Below are 19,076 nucleotides of genomic sequence, written 5' to 3'. Positions count from 1 at the left end.
AGCTACCAGACTCCGTTCTGAGACTCAGTATCATTAGCAGTGTGGTAATAACTTTAAAATTATAGCCGAAGCACGTAATAGGTTAAATCTAAGAATTTTAGATAGCGTCTATGGTAGGCAGTTCATATCTGAACGATTTAGCTGTGTCTCCCCCGGTTTAGAGCTTCTTAATGGTTGTCCTTGTCTCTCAAAGAGCTTGCAGGACCCACTTCCCACCTCTAAATCGTCCTCACATACTCTCACTGACCTCCTCGCTGAAAGTCCCCCAACTTTAATGCAGACTCACTCTTTCTAAATTAAAATTACATATTTCACCAACTTTAATTTCAATTTTGCTTGCACTAACCCCAATCCAGTACAAGCCTCTAACTTTGCACGCCCCTACATATTACTCATTCTTAACTTTCCCACATTTTTACTTTCACACTTTCCTCCCAACAGTGCCGAATGACCCTTTTGGTTTTAGTGCTTAAGTTGATTATAATAGCAGTTATAATTATTAGATGACACATGTATTCAACACCTGTCCATTCACCTGAGGTGCAGTGTGTGTGTGTGTGTGTGTGTGTGTGTGTGTGTGTGTGTGTGTGTGTGTGTGTGTGTGTGTGTGTGTAGTACCTGTCTACCTTCACCTGAAGAAACTTGCTCTCCTCAGTGTGTTCTTTTAGTGTTTATATTGCTTTCAACTACCATAAATTGAAAATGTAAATCGTTCCCACCATACTGAATATATCTGTGTATTTTACATGGGAAATAATCCCACATTTCCCAGTACTTAGAAGACGAACATAATAGCCAAACTGAACAACAATCTTTCATGTTACCCCATGTATGATGCAGAGATTCATTCACATTATATATATATATATATATATATATATATATATATATATATATATATATATATATATATATATATATATATATATATATATATATATATATATATATATATATATATATATATATATATATATATATATATATATATATATATATATATATATATATATATATATATATATATATATATATAAACTGACCAAAAAATAAGGAGAGATCTCGGTAGAGGGGAGTTCACGAAGACTGTGATTTTTCAATCAATAACAGAGAGTACCCTCCGAATAAAGGCTTTGCGATCCAGCAATGTCTGACAACTTGGATTCGAAGATCACATTGTCGACAAACTGAAGACCAGAAACATGTTACAGAATGAGCTTTGTAATTTGCTGCAACATTTCGTTCAGTGTGGATCTTTATCGAGTTACTTTACAAGAATTTCCAGTCATATTTTGTTGCAGTGGTTTGTTTTCCTTGGTATGATTCCGATTATACGTCTAAAATAATTGTTTTGGTAAGAGTTATCATTGTTGGTTTGTTACAACAGGGTCGCTCGTAACGGAGGGAGAGGCTTTGCTCCACCCATAACTACTTATATTCTGCCACTTCAGACCCCCATGATTGTGGGTCAGTGGGAGAGTGGTTAGGCCTTCGGCTCACCACCCACAATCCGAGATTCGATTCTGGAGGAGTGAAGGTCATGGAGTTGTCTCCTTTCCCCTCTTCACGTAGCGGTAACTAGGTACGTCGATGATAGCTAACTGTTGGGAGTCGCATACCGGGGGGGGGGGGGTTCCATATCTTAGATATACAAATCAGTTGAGGTGGGATAATAATGAGTGAACTGATTTAGTGTAAATGTTCATCGTGGTGTGGAAGGCGGTGGTGGTGGGATGGAGGGGGGGAGGGAGTGTTTTACCTGAGGTGGAGGCAATGGAGGAGGCGTTGATGGAGTCGCTGACTATGGAGGTACGGGAGGAGGCTCGTCTGGAAGGAGGCAGCGAGTCTGCAGAGATGGGGGAGGTAGTTGTTAGTGCCAGTAAAGATGGAGGAGGTAATTGTTAGTGCCAGTAAAGATGAAGGAGGTAGTTGTTAGTGCCAGTAAAGATGGAGGAGGTAATTGTTAGTGCCAGTAAAGATGGAGGAGGTAATTGTTAGTGCCAGTAAAGATGGAGGAGGTAGTTGTTAGTGCCAGTAAAGATGGAAGAGGTAGTTGTTAGTGCCAGTAAAGATGGAGGAGGTAGTTGTTAGTGCCAGTAAAGATGGAGGAGGTAGTTGTTAGTGCCAGTAAAGATGGAGGAGGTAGTTGTTAGTGCCAGTAAAGATGGAGGAGGTAGTTGTTAGTGCCAGTAAAGATGGAGGAGATAGTTGTTAGTGCCAGTAAAGATGGAGGAGGTAGTTGTTAGTGCCAGTAAAGATGGAGGAGGTAGTTGTTAGTGCCAGTAAAGATGGAGGAGGTAGTTGTTAGTGCCAGTAAAGATGGAGGAGGTAGTTGTTAGTGCCAGTAAAGATGGAAGAGGTAGTTGTTAGTGCCAGTAAAGATGGAGGAGGTAGTTGTTAGTGCCAGTAAAGATGGAGGAGGTAGTTGTTAGTGCCAGTAAAGATGGAGGAGGTAGTTGTTAGTGCCAGTAAAGATGGAGGAGGTAGTTGTTAGTGCCAGTAAAGATGGAGGAGGTAGTTGTTAGTGCCAGTAAAGATGGAGGAGGTAGTTGTTAGTGCCAGTAAAGATGGAGGAGGTAGTTGTTAGTGCCAGTAAAGATGGAGGAGGTAGTTGTTAGTGCCAGTAAAGATGGAGGAGGTAGTTGTTAGTGCCAGTAAAGATGGAGGAGGTAGTTGTTAGTGCCAGTAAAGATGGAGGAGGTAGTTGTTAGTGCCAGTAAAGATGGAGGAGGTAGTTGTTAGTGCCAGTAAAGATGGAGGAGGTAGTTGTTAGTGCCAGTAAAGATGGAGGAAATAGTTATTTTATTAAAAGTGCTTTATTATTATTATAATTATTATTATTATTATAATTATTGTTATTATTATTATTATTATTATTATTATTATTATTATTATTATTATTATTATTATCATCATCATCATAATCATTATCACTGCCACCACTACTGCTACTACAAATAATAATAATACAATAATAATAATAATAATAATAACCTTATTTTATAATTATCATCATTGATATACTCTTGGGAGAGCGCTAAACCCGCAGGGGTCATGCAACTCCTGGGAAATGAGAGACAATAAAAGAAAGGAGAGAGAGCTGCTTTAGTTCCTTGGATGAAGAGCCCTTTATCATGAGGGTCCTCCTCAGAGGGCGGTGCCAGCTGCCAGCTGGTGTGCCACCTGCAAAAAAGAGAGGGAGAAAGAGAGAGAGAGTTCCACCTGCGTCTCCTGACGCAGGTGGTGAGAATAATGACTAGTCCGCTGGTTTATCTAAAAGGTACGCTGGTTTATCCAAAGCGTGCGCTGGTTTATCTGAAGGATCCGGTGGTTTATCAGTGATAGTTGTCAGTAATTATAGCGCAGGTATTATATGTACAGTCATTAAGTTTAACAGTGTTAAACCCTCGTAGATAAGCGTCTGCTGGTTTATCCAGGCTTGGTTTGTCACCCCATTGGAAAGACTGAGCGTTCGTATCCTGAGTGAAGTAGATAGATAGACGACACAGATAAGTGAATAATACGGGAGTGCATGATGACAGCTGTCAATAACCAGAGTGCATGATGACAGCTGTCAATAACCAGAGTGCATGATGACAGCTCTCAATAACCAGAGTGCATGATGACAGCTGTCAATAACCAGAGTGCATGATGACAGCTGTCAATAACCAGAGTGCATGATGACAGCTGTCAATAACCAGAGTGCATGATGACAGCTCTCAATAACCAGAGTGCATGATGACAGCTGTCAATAAAAAGAGTGCATGATGACAGCTGTCAATAAAAAGAGTGCATGATGACAGCTGTCAGTAACCAGAGTGCATGATGGCAGCTGTCAATAACCAGAGTGCAATGATGACAGCTGTCAGTAACCAGAGTGCATGATGACAGCTGTCATTAACAACAACAGATATACTCCCAGATAACAGAGATCAGAGCTGCAATATTCACCCACTAACAACAATTATCCACAAGCATTTATATCGTCTATAGTTCTGTTTAGCCTTCTCTTAATAGAAAATATCGTGTCCCTTTCACATGATAGCGGGAAATATCGGGATAGCGCAACGAAAAACAAATCCTGGATTAAAAAAAAAATTATTCCATGTCAGATGGACAATCAAATGTTTTATTGGTGTTGCAGAAATATATATATGATCAAAATTCTACCCCCCTCCCCCCAAAAAAAATTAGAGGATGAAAAGCTTTTGTAAATATATATACAAAAATGCTGGGAATTTGTATTGTTACTTGTCGCTCTTTGCTACGATGATGAGTCGAGATGATAGTTCCTATTTATAGTGTTCTAATTCCTGATGTCCCACGCTACGAAAATCTTTGAAAGAATTCCGAGGGAAAAGATGCTTATATCATACAATCACAGTAATGACACAACTCTGAGTAACGTAAGTTTGTAGCAAGTGACTCCTGCTTCTCGCAGCTGCTGGTCTGGGATGCACTGAAAGAGAAACAAAAATGCAGATGTAATGTACATAGATGTTTCAAAAGCCTTCGGATTCGTTTACTAATTGTTTCCTAATAATGTACGTTTAAGTTTAAAGCCGAGTTACCTAAGCCAGCCGGATGACTTACCTAGATCCCCAGAGTGGAGAGACGGAACACGAGATCCTTCACTGACGTTGAAATACGCCTGGAGGACTTACCTAGATCCCCGGAGTGGAGAGACGGTACACGAGATCCTTCACTGACGTAAGAGTACGTCTGGTCGAACTCGTCAGTGATCTTGATCTTGGGGGTGAGGATGGACGGTGCCGCCGCAGTCAACACCGAAGAGGCGATGTTGTTGCACTGGGCCAGCAAGGCGAGTTGCAGGATCCCTGAACAGATTTGTAAGATCATATGAGTGACCAGACAGAAAAACAGATAGAAAATTACTTAAATTACTCGCTTTTTGGGTACCTCAAATGTGCAGTAACAAATATGTATTATGTATCTTAAATATGCATTTTGTATCATACATGTGTAATGTGCATCTCCAAATTTTGTTCATTCTTCAAGTTATCTAATATTGCAGAGACTATTGAATTATCTAAAATAAAACATTCTGCCCTCTCTTGCCCATCTGCAAGTCTTCAGTAAACAACTGAATCTCTGTTCCATTGCCGAATACCTGAGGGAAAAGAAATATAAGCAAATATAAAATACCATATAGTGCATGTGAAATATAGTTTCTCCCCAAAACAATACTCGGGGAAATTGTAAATAAAACAGTAGATATGCAAAGGGCGATAGTAAATTAAAAGAAACATTGCGAACAGATCTCTGCTCCTGTAGCTACACAAACTGGAGATGAGAGACCATGAGGAAAGGTTGCACCTCTTGCTACAAATAGGATAGTTCAAATAGGCAGAGAGTCTTGTTGTCCACTTGTCTGGAAGGAATCCATGAATGTGGATGGGTTGTTGTTGGGTATTTATGAAAATTCAGTGTTGTGCGAGCCGTGGTTACAAGGAGATTAATTTGAGGAGAATATCCGATTCGAAGGACCATCACTAAAACGGGATCTCACCTTTGTTGTTGGGTGCGCCTGGCTCTCCTCCCTGGAAGGCGGTGTGAGGAATTGTTCTCAGCAGTTTGATAATTCTGGCACCACCATAAAGGAAGGTCACACACAGCACAAGACCCCAGCTCAGGAAAATCGTCTGTACTGCCCAACGCACCACCTGAAATACAACATACTCTACTGTATTTCTCGAGATGGGAAACCCGTGTGCATTATTTTAGTGCAAGCAGTGGATGGAGGTTTAATTCTCCATCCATTAATCGCAGCCCAATCTCTGTGCAGCGAAGTTATTGGCTATCACCTCTAACAGTACACACCACCAGGGGCAGGGATGTCAGAAGCTGTGACTCGACGCTATCATTCATCTCCCCTTGTGGTTACTTTGCGCACACACACACACACACACACACACACACACACACATACTTAATGGGAAGTATATAGAAGTTGAATGTGATGATTAGAGAGTGACAGGTCGTTGAAAGATAATAAGAGGGAGACAGTAGGTAGTAACGAGCAATAACAAGAGGCATTCACAGATAAATAAATAATATGTTGGACACGAAAATTGGACGAGGCTTCAGTCTGTCCCTAGAGGAGGTATCAGTCTAAACCAGAGGTTTCAATTCATCCAGGATGTGGATTCAAGACATCTTAGACGAGGTTTCAATCCGCCCTGGACGAGGGGCGAGGTTTCAGCCCATTCTCGACCATCATCAAGTAATAACTCCAGACTGAAACTTCATTGGGTTTTCATTTCCAACTTGTGGCGCCACTTGTCACTTGTTCGGGAACTAACAGGCAACAACAAAAGTAACATCCAACAATAGCGAAAGTGAACATAGCGACAACATTTATCAGCACCAAGCTAACAAGTGAAAAAAATTAATGTTAGTTAAATAAAATAACATCTCAAAGAAAAATAATCTTATGAGCATAATTCCTCAATGGATAACACACCTAATGTGTCTACTGAACACTGCTTTAAATGCCACTCGGAAAGTTATTAAGGCGATCCTTAATTGGACCACTTCTAGCGCCTCTGGTGTGAGATTTATCCACGATACTTATTATCCTTTTTTTTTCTTCTAAACTTTTATTCCAAAGACGTAATTTGGGTGTCCAGTGTCTTCGCTGATTTTTTCCTCTCTTTTTTTATATATAAGAATCCCTCTGATGAAGCTCTTCTATATATTGTGATTTTTTTTTTTTTTGGTAAATGTGATTGAAATGGCGTATCCACAAATGAGTGACTCAAACTATGAAGGTCTTTCTATGCAGCTTTCAATTTTTTATGTACTTTTTCACTCGAGAAAGGTCACTCTGTATTGAAGAGCTTTATGAGAGAGCTCACCCTAACATTTTTGTAATGTTATGCAAACTCTAATCTCTCTCTCTCTCTCTCTCTGTCTCTCTCTCTCTCTCTCTCTCTCTCTCTCTCTCTCTCTCTCTCTCTCTCTCTCTCTCTCTCTCTCTCTCTCTCTCTCTCTCTCTCTCTCTCTCTCTCTCACACACACACACACATACACACACACTCACAAACATACACAGCAGAGATTTAGGAAGGGCACCAATGTTGTGGCTTCCACGGCCAAACTGCCTTATACAACGGAAGCTCAATTGACTTGTTTGTGCTGGGATGTCGACTGCTCCCTGGGTCGATAAATGCCAGACAGGCTTGTGCCACAAGTGCCTGTGTTTATCCTATGGATGCATCCCAGGATCCTCACCCCTGCAGCCCGGGCCCCAGACCAGGCCTCCCCTTTGGTAAACTGTTCCGTAATTTCACCAGGGGGTTAATGTAGTCCAGTGATGTGCGTCGGTCCTATGAAAACAAATGAGTGTCGAAGAGAAAGGAAAAACGAGATTGTAAACAAAAACGAAATCATTTAAATGTGATGTGTTGATACTGCAACCGGGAAGCAAATTGTATGTATGTGTGTGAAAGGGTTGCCAGGATGTTTATGACAAGCAACGTATTGATATAGGAGTGTATGTATGTGTGTGTGTGTGTGTGTGTGTGTGTGTGTGTGTGTGTGTGTGTGTGTGTGTGTGTGTGTGCGCGCGCGTGTGTGTGTGGAGGTGGACAGTGACAGAATGTGCCAGAGATGGGACACAGCAACAAAGGGTCACAGTTGGAAGTTGAAGACTCAGATGAATCACTGGGATGTTAGGAAGTATTTCATCAGTCACAGAGTTGTCAGGAAGTGAAATAGTCTGGGAAATGACGTAGTGGAGGCAGGATCCATACATAGCTTTAAAAAGAGGTATGATAAAGCTCATGGAGCAGGAAGAGTGACCTAGTAGCGACCAGTGAAGAGGCGGGGCCAGGAACTATGTATCGACCCCTGCAACCACAAATAGGTGAGTACACCACTCTTCTTGTAGCAACAAATGAATAATTAAATCCTAAAAAAATTCATCAGTATTCCCTAGTCTACAGAAGCTACGGGTAAGATAATTCCCCAGAGACACTAATAAAGAAATAGAGATGCCTCCCTCTTCTCTTTTTTGGTAATTCATCACCTACCTCTTCCTCCCAAGCTCCACTTCCTTATACACAGTGTGAAGACTAGGTATGATGAGACAAAGTGGCAAAACCAGTAATCCAATCTTGGTATAAGAGCTTCGCTCAGCAACCGTGATTCGACCCTCAGAAACACAAACCGGTGAGCACAATCAGTGATGAAGGTCATTAACAAAGTTGAACGGAGGGAGAGTGAAGGTAATTAAGGAAGTATGGTTGGTATAACCTGTGATCCCTGGATGGTCTAAAGTGTTAGATGCAGCTGTCGGAACACCCGAGTCTTTTTTCAGTAATATTATTACAAGTATACCTTGCTAAAGCAGAAGATAGAGGCACAATACCGTGACCGGAACAATACACAAATAACCCGCACATAGGAGACAGTTGCAGTCCAATTTGAACTTTGTAAATGGTTCAAGACGGACCGAAACGTCGTCGTAAGCTCCTCTCTTCTGTGCGGGTTATTTGTGTATCGTTCCAGTCACGGTATTGTGCCTTTTTTTGTTATCACTTCTCCTATGTGCGGGATATTTGTGTATTGTTCCTTGCTAAAATATAAGGAAATATATTCGCATTTTTTGGTGTGATCTAATTCATGTCTGCATAAGTAGCTCATTAAGATTATAACCAGATATAAACTGTAACAGTTAATTACCTCTGTAACTTGTGTAGTTGGACCCGTGATGATCCTGGACCTATTATGCACCTGTGTGATCTTTTGACTTCCTCCCCCAGGATGGGTTTGGGGTGCATAATAAAAACACTAAACTAACTCTGTCGCCAGGGATGACGTGGGCAGGGATACCTTTCTCTATACCTCAGTACTTGCCTAGGAAATTGGGATACCTTTCTCACTTTACCTTGTCTACTAAGAGAATTGAGGGAAGAGGGGGTATCCTTTTATTTAGTCTCTCCCTCCCTCCATCTATCCTCCCCCCCTTCCTCCACCTATCCTCCCCCCTTTCTCCATCTATCCTCACTCCTTCCTTCATCTTTGTCAGGATACTTCAGGTCACTAATGCAAAAACAGTAAGATTATTCAGGAACTAAAACATGTGAAGATCAATAGTTGAAGGTGAGAGTGTGGAGGGAGGAGGGACGGACAGAGAGAGAGAGAGATAAAGAGAAATAAGGAAAATAAAAACAAAAATATAGAGGAGAAGAAATAGGGAGAATTTGAAGGAGCAACAGACAATAGATAATTACCTATTAGTCAGCAAGAAATATTAAGGCTGGTGGTCTCTTCTTTCTTTGATGGTTGGTAATACACTCCTTCATGTTCTATCGTATCTAGTAATAGTTTGTAATTGTAATAGATTTGTATTGTTGTAGTTAAGAAAATACGCCAGTCCCTCAGCCTGGAGAAGAAATTCTGTTCCATAGTCTGGAATAATGTGCAATTAAAGCGACAGTTTGGAGACTTATATACTGTCAGAAGGTGAGATGTAGTGCACTGGTAGAAGAAAGAAGGTAACTGAGAAGGTCAGGTCCCTCTAGTGAGAATGGTTGGACTGGAGAGGGACCTGACCTTCTCAATGACTAGTCTTTGAAGACTGAGACACTTATGCAACATATGGGAATCTTTATTGAAGAAACGTTTCGCCACACAGTGGCTTCATCAGTCCAATACAAATCAGAAGGGCGTAAGAAGAGGAGTAGTTTGAGGTAATCTGCCCCTCAGCCTGGAGTCAATATCCTCAGTCCATCAATCTTGTAGAAAGTACAGTATAAGGCCGTAGAAGTGGCTTATATACTGCAGTCAGGTGAGGCGAAGCAGGAGGAGGCGGGGTCATAGTGGACCCATCCATTAGTCGAAATAGGTCTTCGTTCAAAGGTTGGACAAGGTTGAAGAATTCTTTGTATCAGGATCCCATGATGTTGCAGTGTCTGACAGACACTGCCAATGGACTACACCTCATCTTCTGACAGTATATAAGTCTCCAAACTGTCGCTTCAATTTCACAATGTTCCAGACTATGGAACAAAATTTCTTCTCCAGGCTGAGGGACTGACCACCTCAGAACTGCCTCTTCAAGGATGATGGACTGATTACAACTTCTTCACATCTCTACTGCTTCTGCCAACTTTTATGTACTCGACTGTGTAGGCGAAACGTTTCGGAATAAAGATACCTAATTGTTGCCCATATCTTATAAACCCGTCGGTATTGTATGCCATTTTGATATTCAACATACAATAGTACTGCCAACTCCTTCCAAAACAACAAACCTCCCCATCCAGTGTTACCAGATACAGAGTAGGGAATCATTTCTATTCATATCACGTCGGGTCTTAGGATCGAGCCTCCAGCACTCCTTCACTACGGGCGAAGGATAATCTGGCCAGGGGGTCACATTCCCCTACGACCACACATGAAGGGAGAATGAGGGAGAGACAGACACGAGACTAGATGAGAGAAGCCTAGAGAGAGACACACATACAAGCAAATAGGAGGAGAGAGACCTAGAGAAACAGCCATAGGAGAAGATTAGGGGGAAAATAGGCACGATGGGAGACGATATCGGAGAAACCTACTGTGGAGATATAGTCAATTTGGAGAGGACGAGAGACCTAGATGAGGTTAGGTTAGGTAAGATTTGTCAGAAAATGGGACAAGTGTTTCCTGACTCGGGTCTTAGTTATATGATGAGCCGCCACTGGAGCTTTTGGTCATCTGACCAGCACCTTCCAATGGCTTACCAGTCCACCCTCTGTAACTCTCATATAGCGCAGGGCACCTGCACACTGTTCCTACCACGTAACTCTCTTACACAAGAATGGAAACAGACCATAACCTTGGCATCAACCTTACTCTTTTAAATAGCTTTGCTGGCACCTTTCTCCAACTATTCCATAATGCCACCTCCACCCTTTATTCTCCCAAGTAACCATCCTCTTTCCCACATCTCTTCCTCACACTATACACAAAAGATAATGAAATCACGCTGCAAATGAACTCAAAGATTGAAAATTACCATCTCAACCATAACAGCAGTTACGGAGACTAAGGCATTACTAATGATATATGGTATATTATTCCACAGAAGCTGCCACATAATGAGAAATGGCAGAACTAAATAGACGGTGCACCAATATCATTAAGTGGGAAATATAGGTTTAATTAAACATCGGAAAGTGTGAAAATACAAAACATTGGCAGATTAATCCCTGATTTAACAACTGATGCACAGAAGCAGAAATCACTTGGATGAGATGACAGAAGAAAGACAGAATGTATGGAACTGCAGAAAACAAGAAAGAGCTAGGCAGCAGAGCAAGAAATGAACTTGTTAGTAGATCAGTTGTAGCTATACTAGCTACACAAGAATGCAGTTGAGCCGTTCATCGTATCCGTCAGAGGTACACTAGAAGTTCACCATCACCATCAACTTCATGCAAACAGTCAGTATCCCTATCTACCTAACACTAGCAGTCACCATCACTGTCTACATCACACTAGCAGCCATCATCCCTTTGCACATCACTCTAGCATTCATCATCCCTGTTTGTATCAAATTAGCAGTCACCATCCCTGCCTGCATCACTCTAGCAGTCACCATCCCTGTCTGCATCACTCTAGCAGACACTATCCCTGTCTACATCACTATAGCAGTCACTATCCGTCTGCATCACTCTAGCAGTCACCATCCCTGTCTACATCACTCTAGCAGACACTATCCCTGTCTACATCACACTAGCAGTCACCATCCGTCTGCATCGCCCTAGCAGTCACCATCCGTCTGCATCGCCCTAGCAGTCACCATCCCTGTCTACATCACTCTAGCAGACACTGTTCCTGTCTACATCACACTAGCAGTCACCATCCGCCTGCATCACTCTAGCAGTCACCATCCCTGTCTACATCACTAGCAGTCACCATCCCTGTTGACATCACTCTAGCAGTCACAATCACTGGGTTCCTGCACTCATGGCAGCAGTCACCATTACTCTGTATATCATGGCAGAAATTCACCACCACCATACATATACATATCACAAGAGAAACCCATCGAGATTTCTCCGTAGGTTACAAAATGGACTAACAGCTTGAAAAATATGCAATATCCATAAGCAAATTGGCGTGAGATTGCTCTGGGCTCTCCAATACCACGCCGCAGTGTCAAGACAAGATTTACACAGACGAGAGTCCCTCTCATCCGCTTGTAATGGCTTGCTGACACCAGTAACATTCCTCCCCCCTAGACTAGATTGACGCTGTTCACTTTTTTTTTTTTTTTTTGCATTCCTTTAGCTAGAGTTACACCTTTCAGTTTATTTCCACATTCCTTTAGCATTCTTGTTTATCAGCTACTCCTTCTGTCAAGGCTGAGGCAATGAACACCGCGAAATTTCCCATCACCATTTCTCTCAGTGTTAAAAATCACCTCCGTAATCGACTGAAGAAGTCTGCTACGCAGGTGAAAAGTTTCGCTAATAAAGATACATAGATGCTGCACATGTGTCTTATCCATCAACCCGTCAATATTACAAGAATATGATACAATTCTTGGAACTACTGGTCTTCAATGTCCATCTGAGAGATACATTGCTGCTTCTTACACATTCAACATCTGAAATATTTCTTTTCCCTGGAGCTGCACTTTCCAGTTTCTTTCAACGTTGTGTCCCTCTGAGTCATACTTTTTCAATTTCTTTTGAAATAGTCTTTGCCTTCGAGCGTTTTCTGTGTTGTATATCTGAGTCAGATGTTTATGTAATCTTTCTTCGGGTCCCGTGTCAGCTAGTAACTAAAGCTGGGGACCTGCCTGCCAGGATTTATAGATAACATTAAAGCAGCTTTGTGCAGAGGGCGAGGCGGTGGTTGGTGGTTGTTGAAGGTAGTTTTAGCGAGGGCCTAGCCTGGTGCCCGTCCTCGCCCACCCCATGCCCACGAAGTCCTGCCTCTGCCCTTCCCCACGAAAACAATGTCGGGACTTTACGTTACTCCAGACGTGAAGCCAAGCTCCACTTTATGTTACTTCCCGACGTGAGGCCGTGCCCTGCTCTGCCACTGCCCGGCCTCACCTCGTATTTATTTAGCCTCAACCTCGTTTTGCTCCCCTGCACCTCCACCCTGCCCCGCCCTGCCCCATCACCCAGCCTCGCCTCACACACCAACCTTCCCTCACCTTTAAACAATTTTACAACGCGGTGTAGAGACTGCAAACTACCATTTACATCTTAGACCATATGTGCTCCCTATTGTGTCTCAGATCGTGTGCATACGTTTGTCTTGCGCAGCTGACTGGCCGAGCTCCGGCTCCTGGTCCCGCCTCTTTCTTTGCCATGGTAAACAGCGAAATGTTGACATTTTTTCACTCAGTGAATTCCAATTTTAATACAACGTTCCAAAACTCGTTCGTCTTTTTTTATTGTTCTCCCTTTCGTTACTGTTAAGATAAATTATTATTATTATTATTATTATTATTATTATTATTATTATTATTATTATTATTATTATTATTATTATTATTATTATTATTATTATTATTATTATTATTATGGATTTGTGGTTTATATGCGTAGTCAGAATATGTTATGCATTATTTTTACCACCTCTGTTCCTGCAGTCCCGTAGCTCGGTCGCTAGAGCACTCAGCTCACACACTGAGGTCTTGGGATCGATCCCCCGGTATGGCTGGAAAGCTTTAGGACGCGTTTTCATAAGGCACCTGCTGTCCCTGTTCACCTATCAGTAAAATGGGTACCTGGGTGTTAGTCGACTGGTGTGGGTCGCATCCTGGGACAAAATTGACCTAATTTGCCCGAAATACTCAGCATAACAAGCGGCTTTCTATATAGCAGTATGTCACTGATGTCAGCTGGGACTGTATACCTTGTACATGTATTTGTAGAAATATATATATATATATATATATATATATATATATATATATATATATATATATATATATATATATATATATATATATATATATATAATCTCGCACACACGGAGAGGTACACATTTCACACACACAAGGAGAGATATCACACACACACACAAACAAAGAGACATACATCACACACACACAAGGAGAGATATCACACACACACACACAAACAAAGAGACACACATCACACACACACAAGGAGAGATATCACACACACACACACAAACAAAGAGACACACATCACACACACACAAGGAGAGATATCACACACACACACACAAACAAAGAGACACACATCACACACACACAAGGAGAGATATCACACACACACACACAAACAAAGAGACACACATCACACACACACAAGGAGAGATATCACACACACACACACAAACAAAGAGACATACATCACACACACAAGGAGAGATACACATCTCTATGTATATAAACTGTCTGCAGGGACGACAACACGAAAATAGAGACATGGACCACTGGGTCTCTCAGGGTATATCTTCACTCTAATAGATGAAAGATTTCCACTGGGAGTTTATGTCGCTAAATAAATGGAAATTGAATGACGAAACGATGCCAGTGACCACAGTTATTATTTTGGCCAGTTACCACAGTTAATATCTTGGCCAGTGACCACAGTTAATATCTTGGCCAGTGACCACAGCTATTAGCTTGGCTAGCGACCACAGTTAATATCTTGGCCAGCGATCACAGTTATTATCTTGGCCAGTGACCACAGTTATTATCTTGGCCAGTGACCACAGTTATTATCTTGGCCAGTGACAACAGTTATTATCTTGGCCAGACACCACAGTTATTATCTTGGCCAGTGACCACAGTTATTATCTTGGCCAATGACCACAGATATTATATTGGCCAGTGACCACAGTTATTATCTTGGCCAGTGACCACAGATATTATCTTGGCCAGTGACCATAGATATTACCTTGACCAGTGACCACAGTTATTATCTTGGTCAGTGACCACAGTTAATATCTTAGCCAATGACCACAGTTATTATCTTAGCCAGTGACCACAATTATTATCTTAGCCAGTAACCACAACTATTATCACAGATACCTCTCACAGCTGTTATCACAAATAGCGACCACAGGTATTGTCTAACTAGCATAAATGCATCTTGCTGAAACAGCGACTCTCTGGGGAATTATTACCAGGTAGTTGTTATGATTCCTGGCGACTGGTGTGTGTGTGTGTGTACTCACCTAGTTGAGGTTGCGGGGGTCGAGTCCGAGCTCCTGGCCCCGCCTCTTCACTGATCGCTACTAGGTCACTCTCCCTGAGCCGTGAGCTTTATCGTACCTCTGCTTAAAGCTATGTATGGATCCTGCCTCCACTACATCGCTTCCCAAACTATTCCACTTACTGACTACTCTGTGGCTGAAGAAATACTTCCTAACATCCCTGTGATTCATCTGTGTCTTTAGCTTCCAACTGTGTCCCCTTGTTACTGTGTCCAATCTCTGGAACATCCTGTTTTTGTCCACCTTGTCAATTCCTCTCAGTATTTTGTATGTCGTTATCATGTCCCCCCTATCTCTCCTGTCCTCCAGTGTCGTCAGGTTGATTTCCCTTAACCTCTCCTCGTAGGACATACCTCTTAGCTCTGGGACTAGTCTTGTTGCAAACCTTTGCACTTTCTCTAGTTTCTTTACGTGCTTGGCTAGGTGTGGGTTCCAAACTGGTGCCGCATACTCCAATATGGGCCTAACGTATACGGTGTACAGGGTCCTGAACGATTCCTTATTAAGATGTCGGAATGCTGTTCTGAGGTTAGCTAGGCGCCCATATGCTGCAGCAGTTATTTGGTTGATGTGCGCTTCAGGAGATGTGCCTGGTGTTATACTCACCCCAAGATCTTTTTCCTTGAGTGAGGTTTGTAGTCTCTGACCCCCTAGACTGTACTCCGTCTGCGGCCTTCTTTGCCCTTCCCCAATCTTCATGACTTTGCACTTGGTGGGATTGAACTCCAGGAGCCAATTGCTGGACCAGTTCTGCAGCCTGTCCAGATCCCTTTGTAGTTCTGCCTGGTCTTCGATCGAGTGTATTCTTCTCATCAACTTCACGTCATCTGCAAACAGGGACACCTCAGAGTCTATTCCTTCCGTCATGTCGTTCACAAATACCAGAAACAGCACTGGTCCTAGGACTGACCCCTGCGGGACCCCGCTGGTCACAGGTGCCCACTCTGACACCTCGCCACGTACCATGACTCGCTGCTGTCTTCCTGACAAGTATTCCCTGATCCATTGTAGTGCCTTCCCTGTTATCCCTGCTTGGTCCTCCAGTTTTTGCACCAATCTCTTGTGTGGAACTGTGTCAAACGCCTTCTTGCAGTCCAAGAAAATGCAATCCACCCACCCCTCTCTCTCTTGTCTTACTGCTGTCACCATGTCATAGAACTCCAGTAGGTTTGTGACACAGGATTTCCCGTCCCTGAAACCATGCTGGCTGCTGTTGATGAGATCATTCCTTTCTAGGTGTTCCACCACTCTTCTCCTGATAATCTTCTCCATGATTTTGCATACTATACATGTCAGTGACACTGGTCTGTAGTTTAATGCTTCATGTCTGTCTCCTTTTTTAAAGATTGGGACTACATTTGCTGTCTTCCATGCCTCAGGCAATCTCCCTGTTTCGATAGATGTATTGAATATTGTTGTTAGGGGTACACATAGCGCCTCTGCTCCCTCTCTCAATACCCATGGGGAGATGTTATCTGGCCCCATTGCCTTTGAGGTATCTAGCTCACTCAGAAGCCTCTTCACTTCTTCCTCGGTTGTGTGCACTGTGTCCAGCACTTGGTGGTGTGCCCCACCTCTCCGTCTTTCTGGAGTCCCTTCTGTCTCCTCTGTGAACACTTCTTTGAATCTCTTGTTGAGTTCTTCACATACTTCCCGGTCATTTCCTGTTGTCTCTCCTCCTTCCTTCCTTAGCCTGATTACCTGGTCCTTGACTGTTGTTTTCCTCCTGATGTGGCTGTACAACAGTTTCGGGTCAGATTTGGCTTTCGCTGCTATGTCATTTTCATATTGTCTTTGGGCCTCCCTTCTTATCTGTGCATATTCATTTCTGGCTCTACGACTGTTCTCCTTATTCTCCTGGGTCCTTTGCCTTCTATATTTCTTCCATTCCCTAGCACACTTGGTTTTTGCCTCCCTGCACCTTTGGGTAAACCATGGGCTCATCCTGGCTTTTTCATTACTCCTGTTACCCTTGGGTACAAACCTCTCCTCAGCCTCCTTGCATTTTATTGCTACATATTCCATCATCTCATTAACTGGTTTCCCTGCCAGTTCTCTGTCCCACTGAACCCCGTTCAGGTAGTTCCTCATTCCTGTGTAGTCCCCTTTCTTGTAGTTTGGCTTCATTCGTCCTGGCCTTCCTGCTTCTCCCTCCACTTGTAGCTCTACTGTGTATTCGAAGCTTACAACCACATGGTCACTGGCCCCAAGGGGTCTTTCATATGTGATGTCCTCGATATCTGCACTACTGAAGGTGAATACTAAGTCCAGCCTTGCTGGTTCATCCTCTCCTCTCTCTCTTGTAGTGTCCCTTACGTGTTGGTACATGAAGTTCTCCAGTACCACCTCCATCATCTTAGCCCTCCAAGTATCTTGGCCCCCATGTGGGTCCAAGTTCTCCCAATCTATCTCCTTGTGGTTAAAGTCACCCATGATCAGGAGCTTTGCCCTGCATGCATGAGCTCTTCTGGCCACTCTAGCCAGTGTGTCAACCATCGCTCTATTGCTCTCGTCGTACTTTCCTTGCCTTGGCCTCCTGCTGTTCTGTGGTGGGTTATACATCACTGCTATTACCACCTTGGGACCTCCAGAGTGAAGTGTTCCCACTATGTAATCACTTTCTTCTCCGCTATTCTCTCTCCAGCTCATCAAAATTCCAGCGATTTTTGATCAGCAACGCCACTCCTCCACCCCTGTTCCTCTGTCTTTCCTCAGGATTTGGTATCCCGTTGGAAAGATGGCATCTGTTATCATACCTGTAAGCTTGGTTTCTGTGAGAGCTATGATGTCCGGTGATGCTTCTTTGACTCTTTCTTGCCACTCCTCCCACTTATTTGTTATTCCATCAGCGTTTGTGTACCATACCTTCAGTTTCCTTTCCAACACTGTGGTTTGGGGGCCTGTGAGGGTGGGAGACCTGGTGGCATACTGTGGGGTTCTATAGCTTGGTGTTGGGTGGAGGCTGTGGGTATGGATTGTAGGGTGTGTTGGGATGGTGTGATAGGTTGTATGGTTCTGAGAGTAGTTGTGTGTGTGCTTGCCCTTGCTGTTCTGTCCTGCTCTGACTGACCTCTGCTGGTTCCCTCCTTGTCTCTTTCCTAGCTTTCCTTTCGTTTTTTTTGTCCTCTCCCTCAGCTGTTGTCGTTCTGATTTTGTTCTGTCTGTCTAGGAACACCCTCTTGTACTCTTCCGAGTATTTCAATCGTGGTTTCTCTTGGAGGATCCTGTTCCGCACTGTTTCCGTCCTGAGAATCAGCTTGATTGGTCGGTTTCTCACCTTCGAGTATCCCCCTATTCTCTGAAAATTTACAATCTCGTCCCTCTCTTCACCTATTTCTGTTATGATTTTCTCAATCTCCTTCCTTTCTTCCCGCTTCCTTTCAGTGTGTGCCTTTCCTTTCCTCTCTCTCCTGAAGCCCATGGATAAACACTGATTTTGCCCCTTTCTTCCTTCTCGCATTGCCTCACCCTCTGTGGCTCTGGATCCTGCCTGTATGTGGTCAGTTTCTCCCTTGATTTTTCCAGTGGCTCTTGATAGCCTTGTTGTGCCTCAGCATTCGACCTATCACCCTCTCCATCTGCAACCAGTTGATCTTCCCTTTCTTTACTCCCTTGGTCCTCCTTGGCAGATTGATGTGACCTTAGCATAATTCATAATTCCTTCCTTCCTGTTCAGCCTCGCAGCTTCATATGCTGTGTCTTCTGGTCACTGCCCCCTGTAACTGCCCAGCCTATTTATCTCAACTTCTAGGACCCTCATCTTGGCTACTGCAGTTTCGACTTGTGCCTCCCAATTCTTTGTCTCCTTCTCCAACCACCTTTCCAATTTCACAGAGATCTTTTCTCCATTTTTT

The 19,076-nt window shown here is 43.0% G+C and overlaps 1 protein-coding gene across 3 annotated transcripts in view; it reads right to left on the bottom strand.

Annotated features, from left to right (window-relative positions):
* Positions 1 to 19,076, bottom strand: part of LOC128699065 (uncharacterized) — a 224,015-nt gene that overhangs the window by 25,319 nt on the left and 179,620 nt on the right. For all 3 annotated transcript variants that reach the window (XM_070096619.1, XM_070096620.1, XM_070096621.1), the window contains 3 exons: positions 5,531 to 5,684; positions 4,665 to 4,838; positions 1,760 to 1,846 (listed from right to left, as the gene is read on the bottom strand). In XM_070096619.1, the coding sequence (XP_069952720.1) occupies positions 1,760 to 1,846; positions 4,665 to 4,838; positions 5,531 to 5,684 (415 nt within the window). The remainder of the gene's footprint in view (positions 1 to 1,759; positions 1,847 to 4,664; positions 4,839 to 5,530; positions 5,685 to 19,076) is intronic.

The sequence above is a fragment of the Cherax quadricarinatus genome, chromosome 54 (genome assembly GCF_038502225.1).
Source record: "Cherax quadricarinatus isolate ZL_2023a chromosome 54, ASM3850222v1, whole genome shotgun sequence".
NCBI lineage: Eukaryota > Metazoa > Arthropoda > Malacostraca > Decapoda > Parastacidae > Cherax > Cherax quadricarinatus.
Note: the sequence above shows the minus strand (reverse complement) of the source record. Positions and strands in the feature narration are given on the sequence as shown.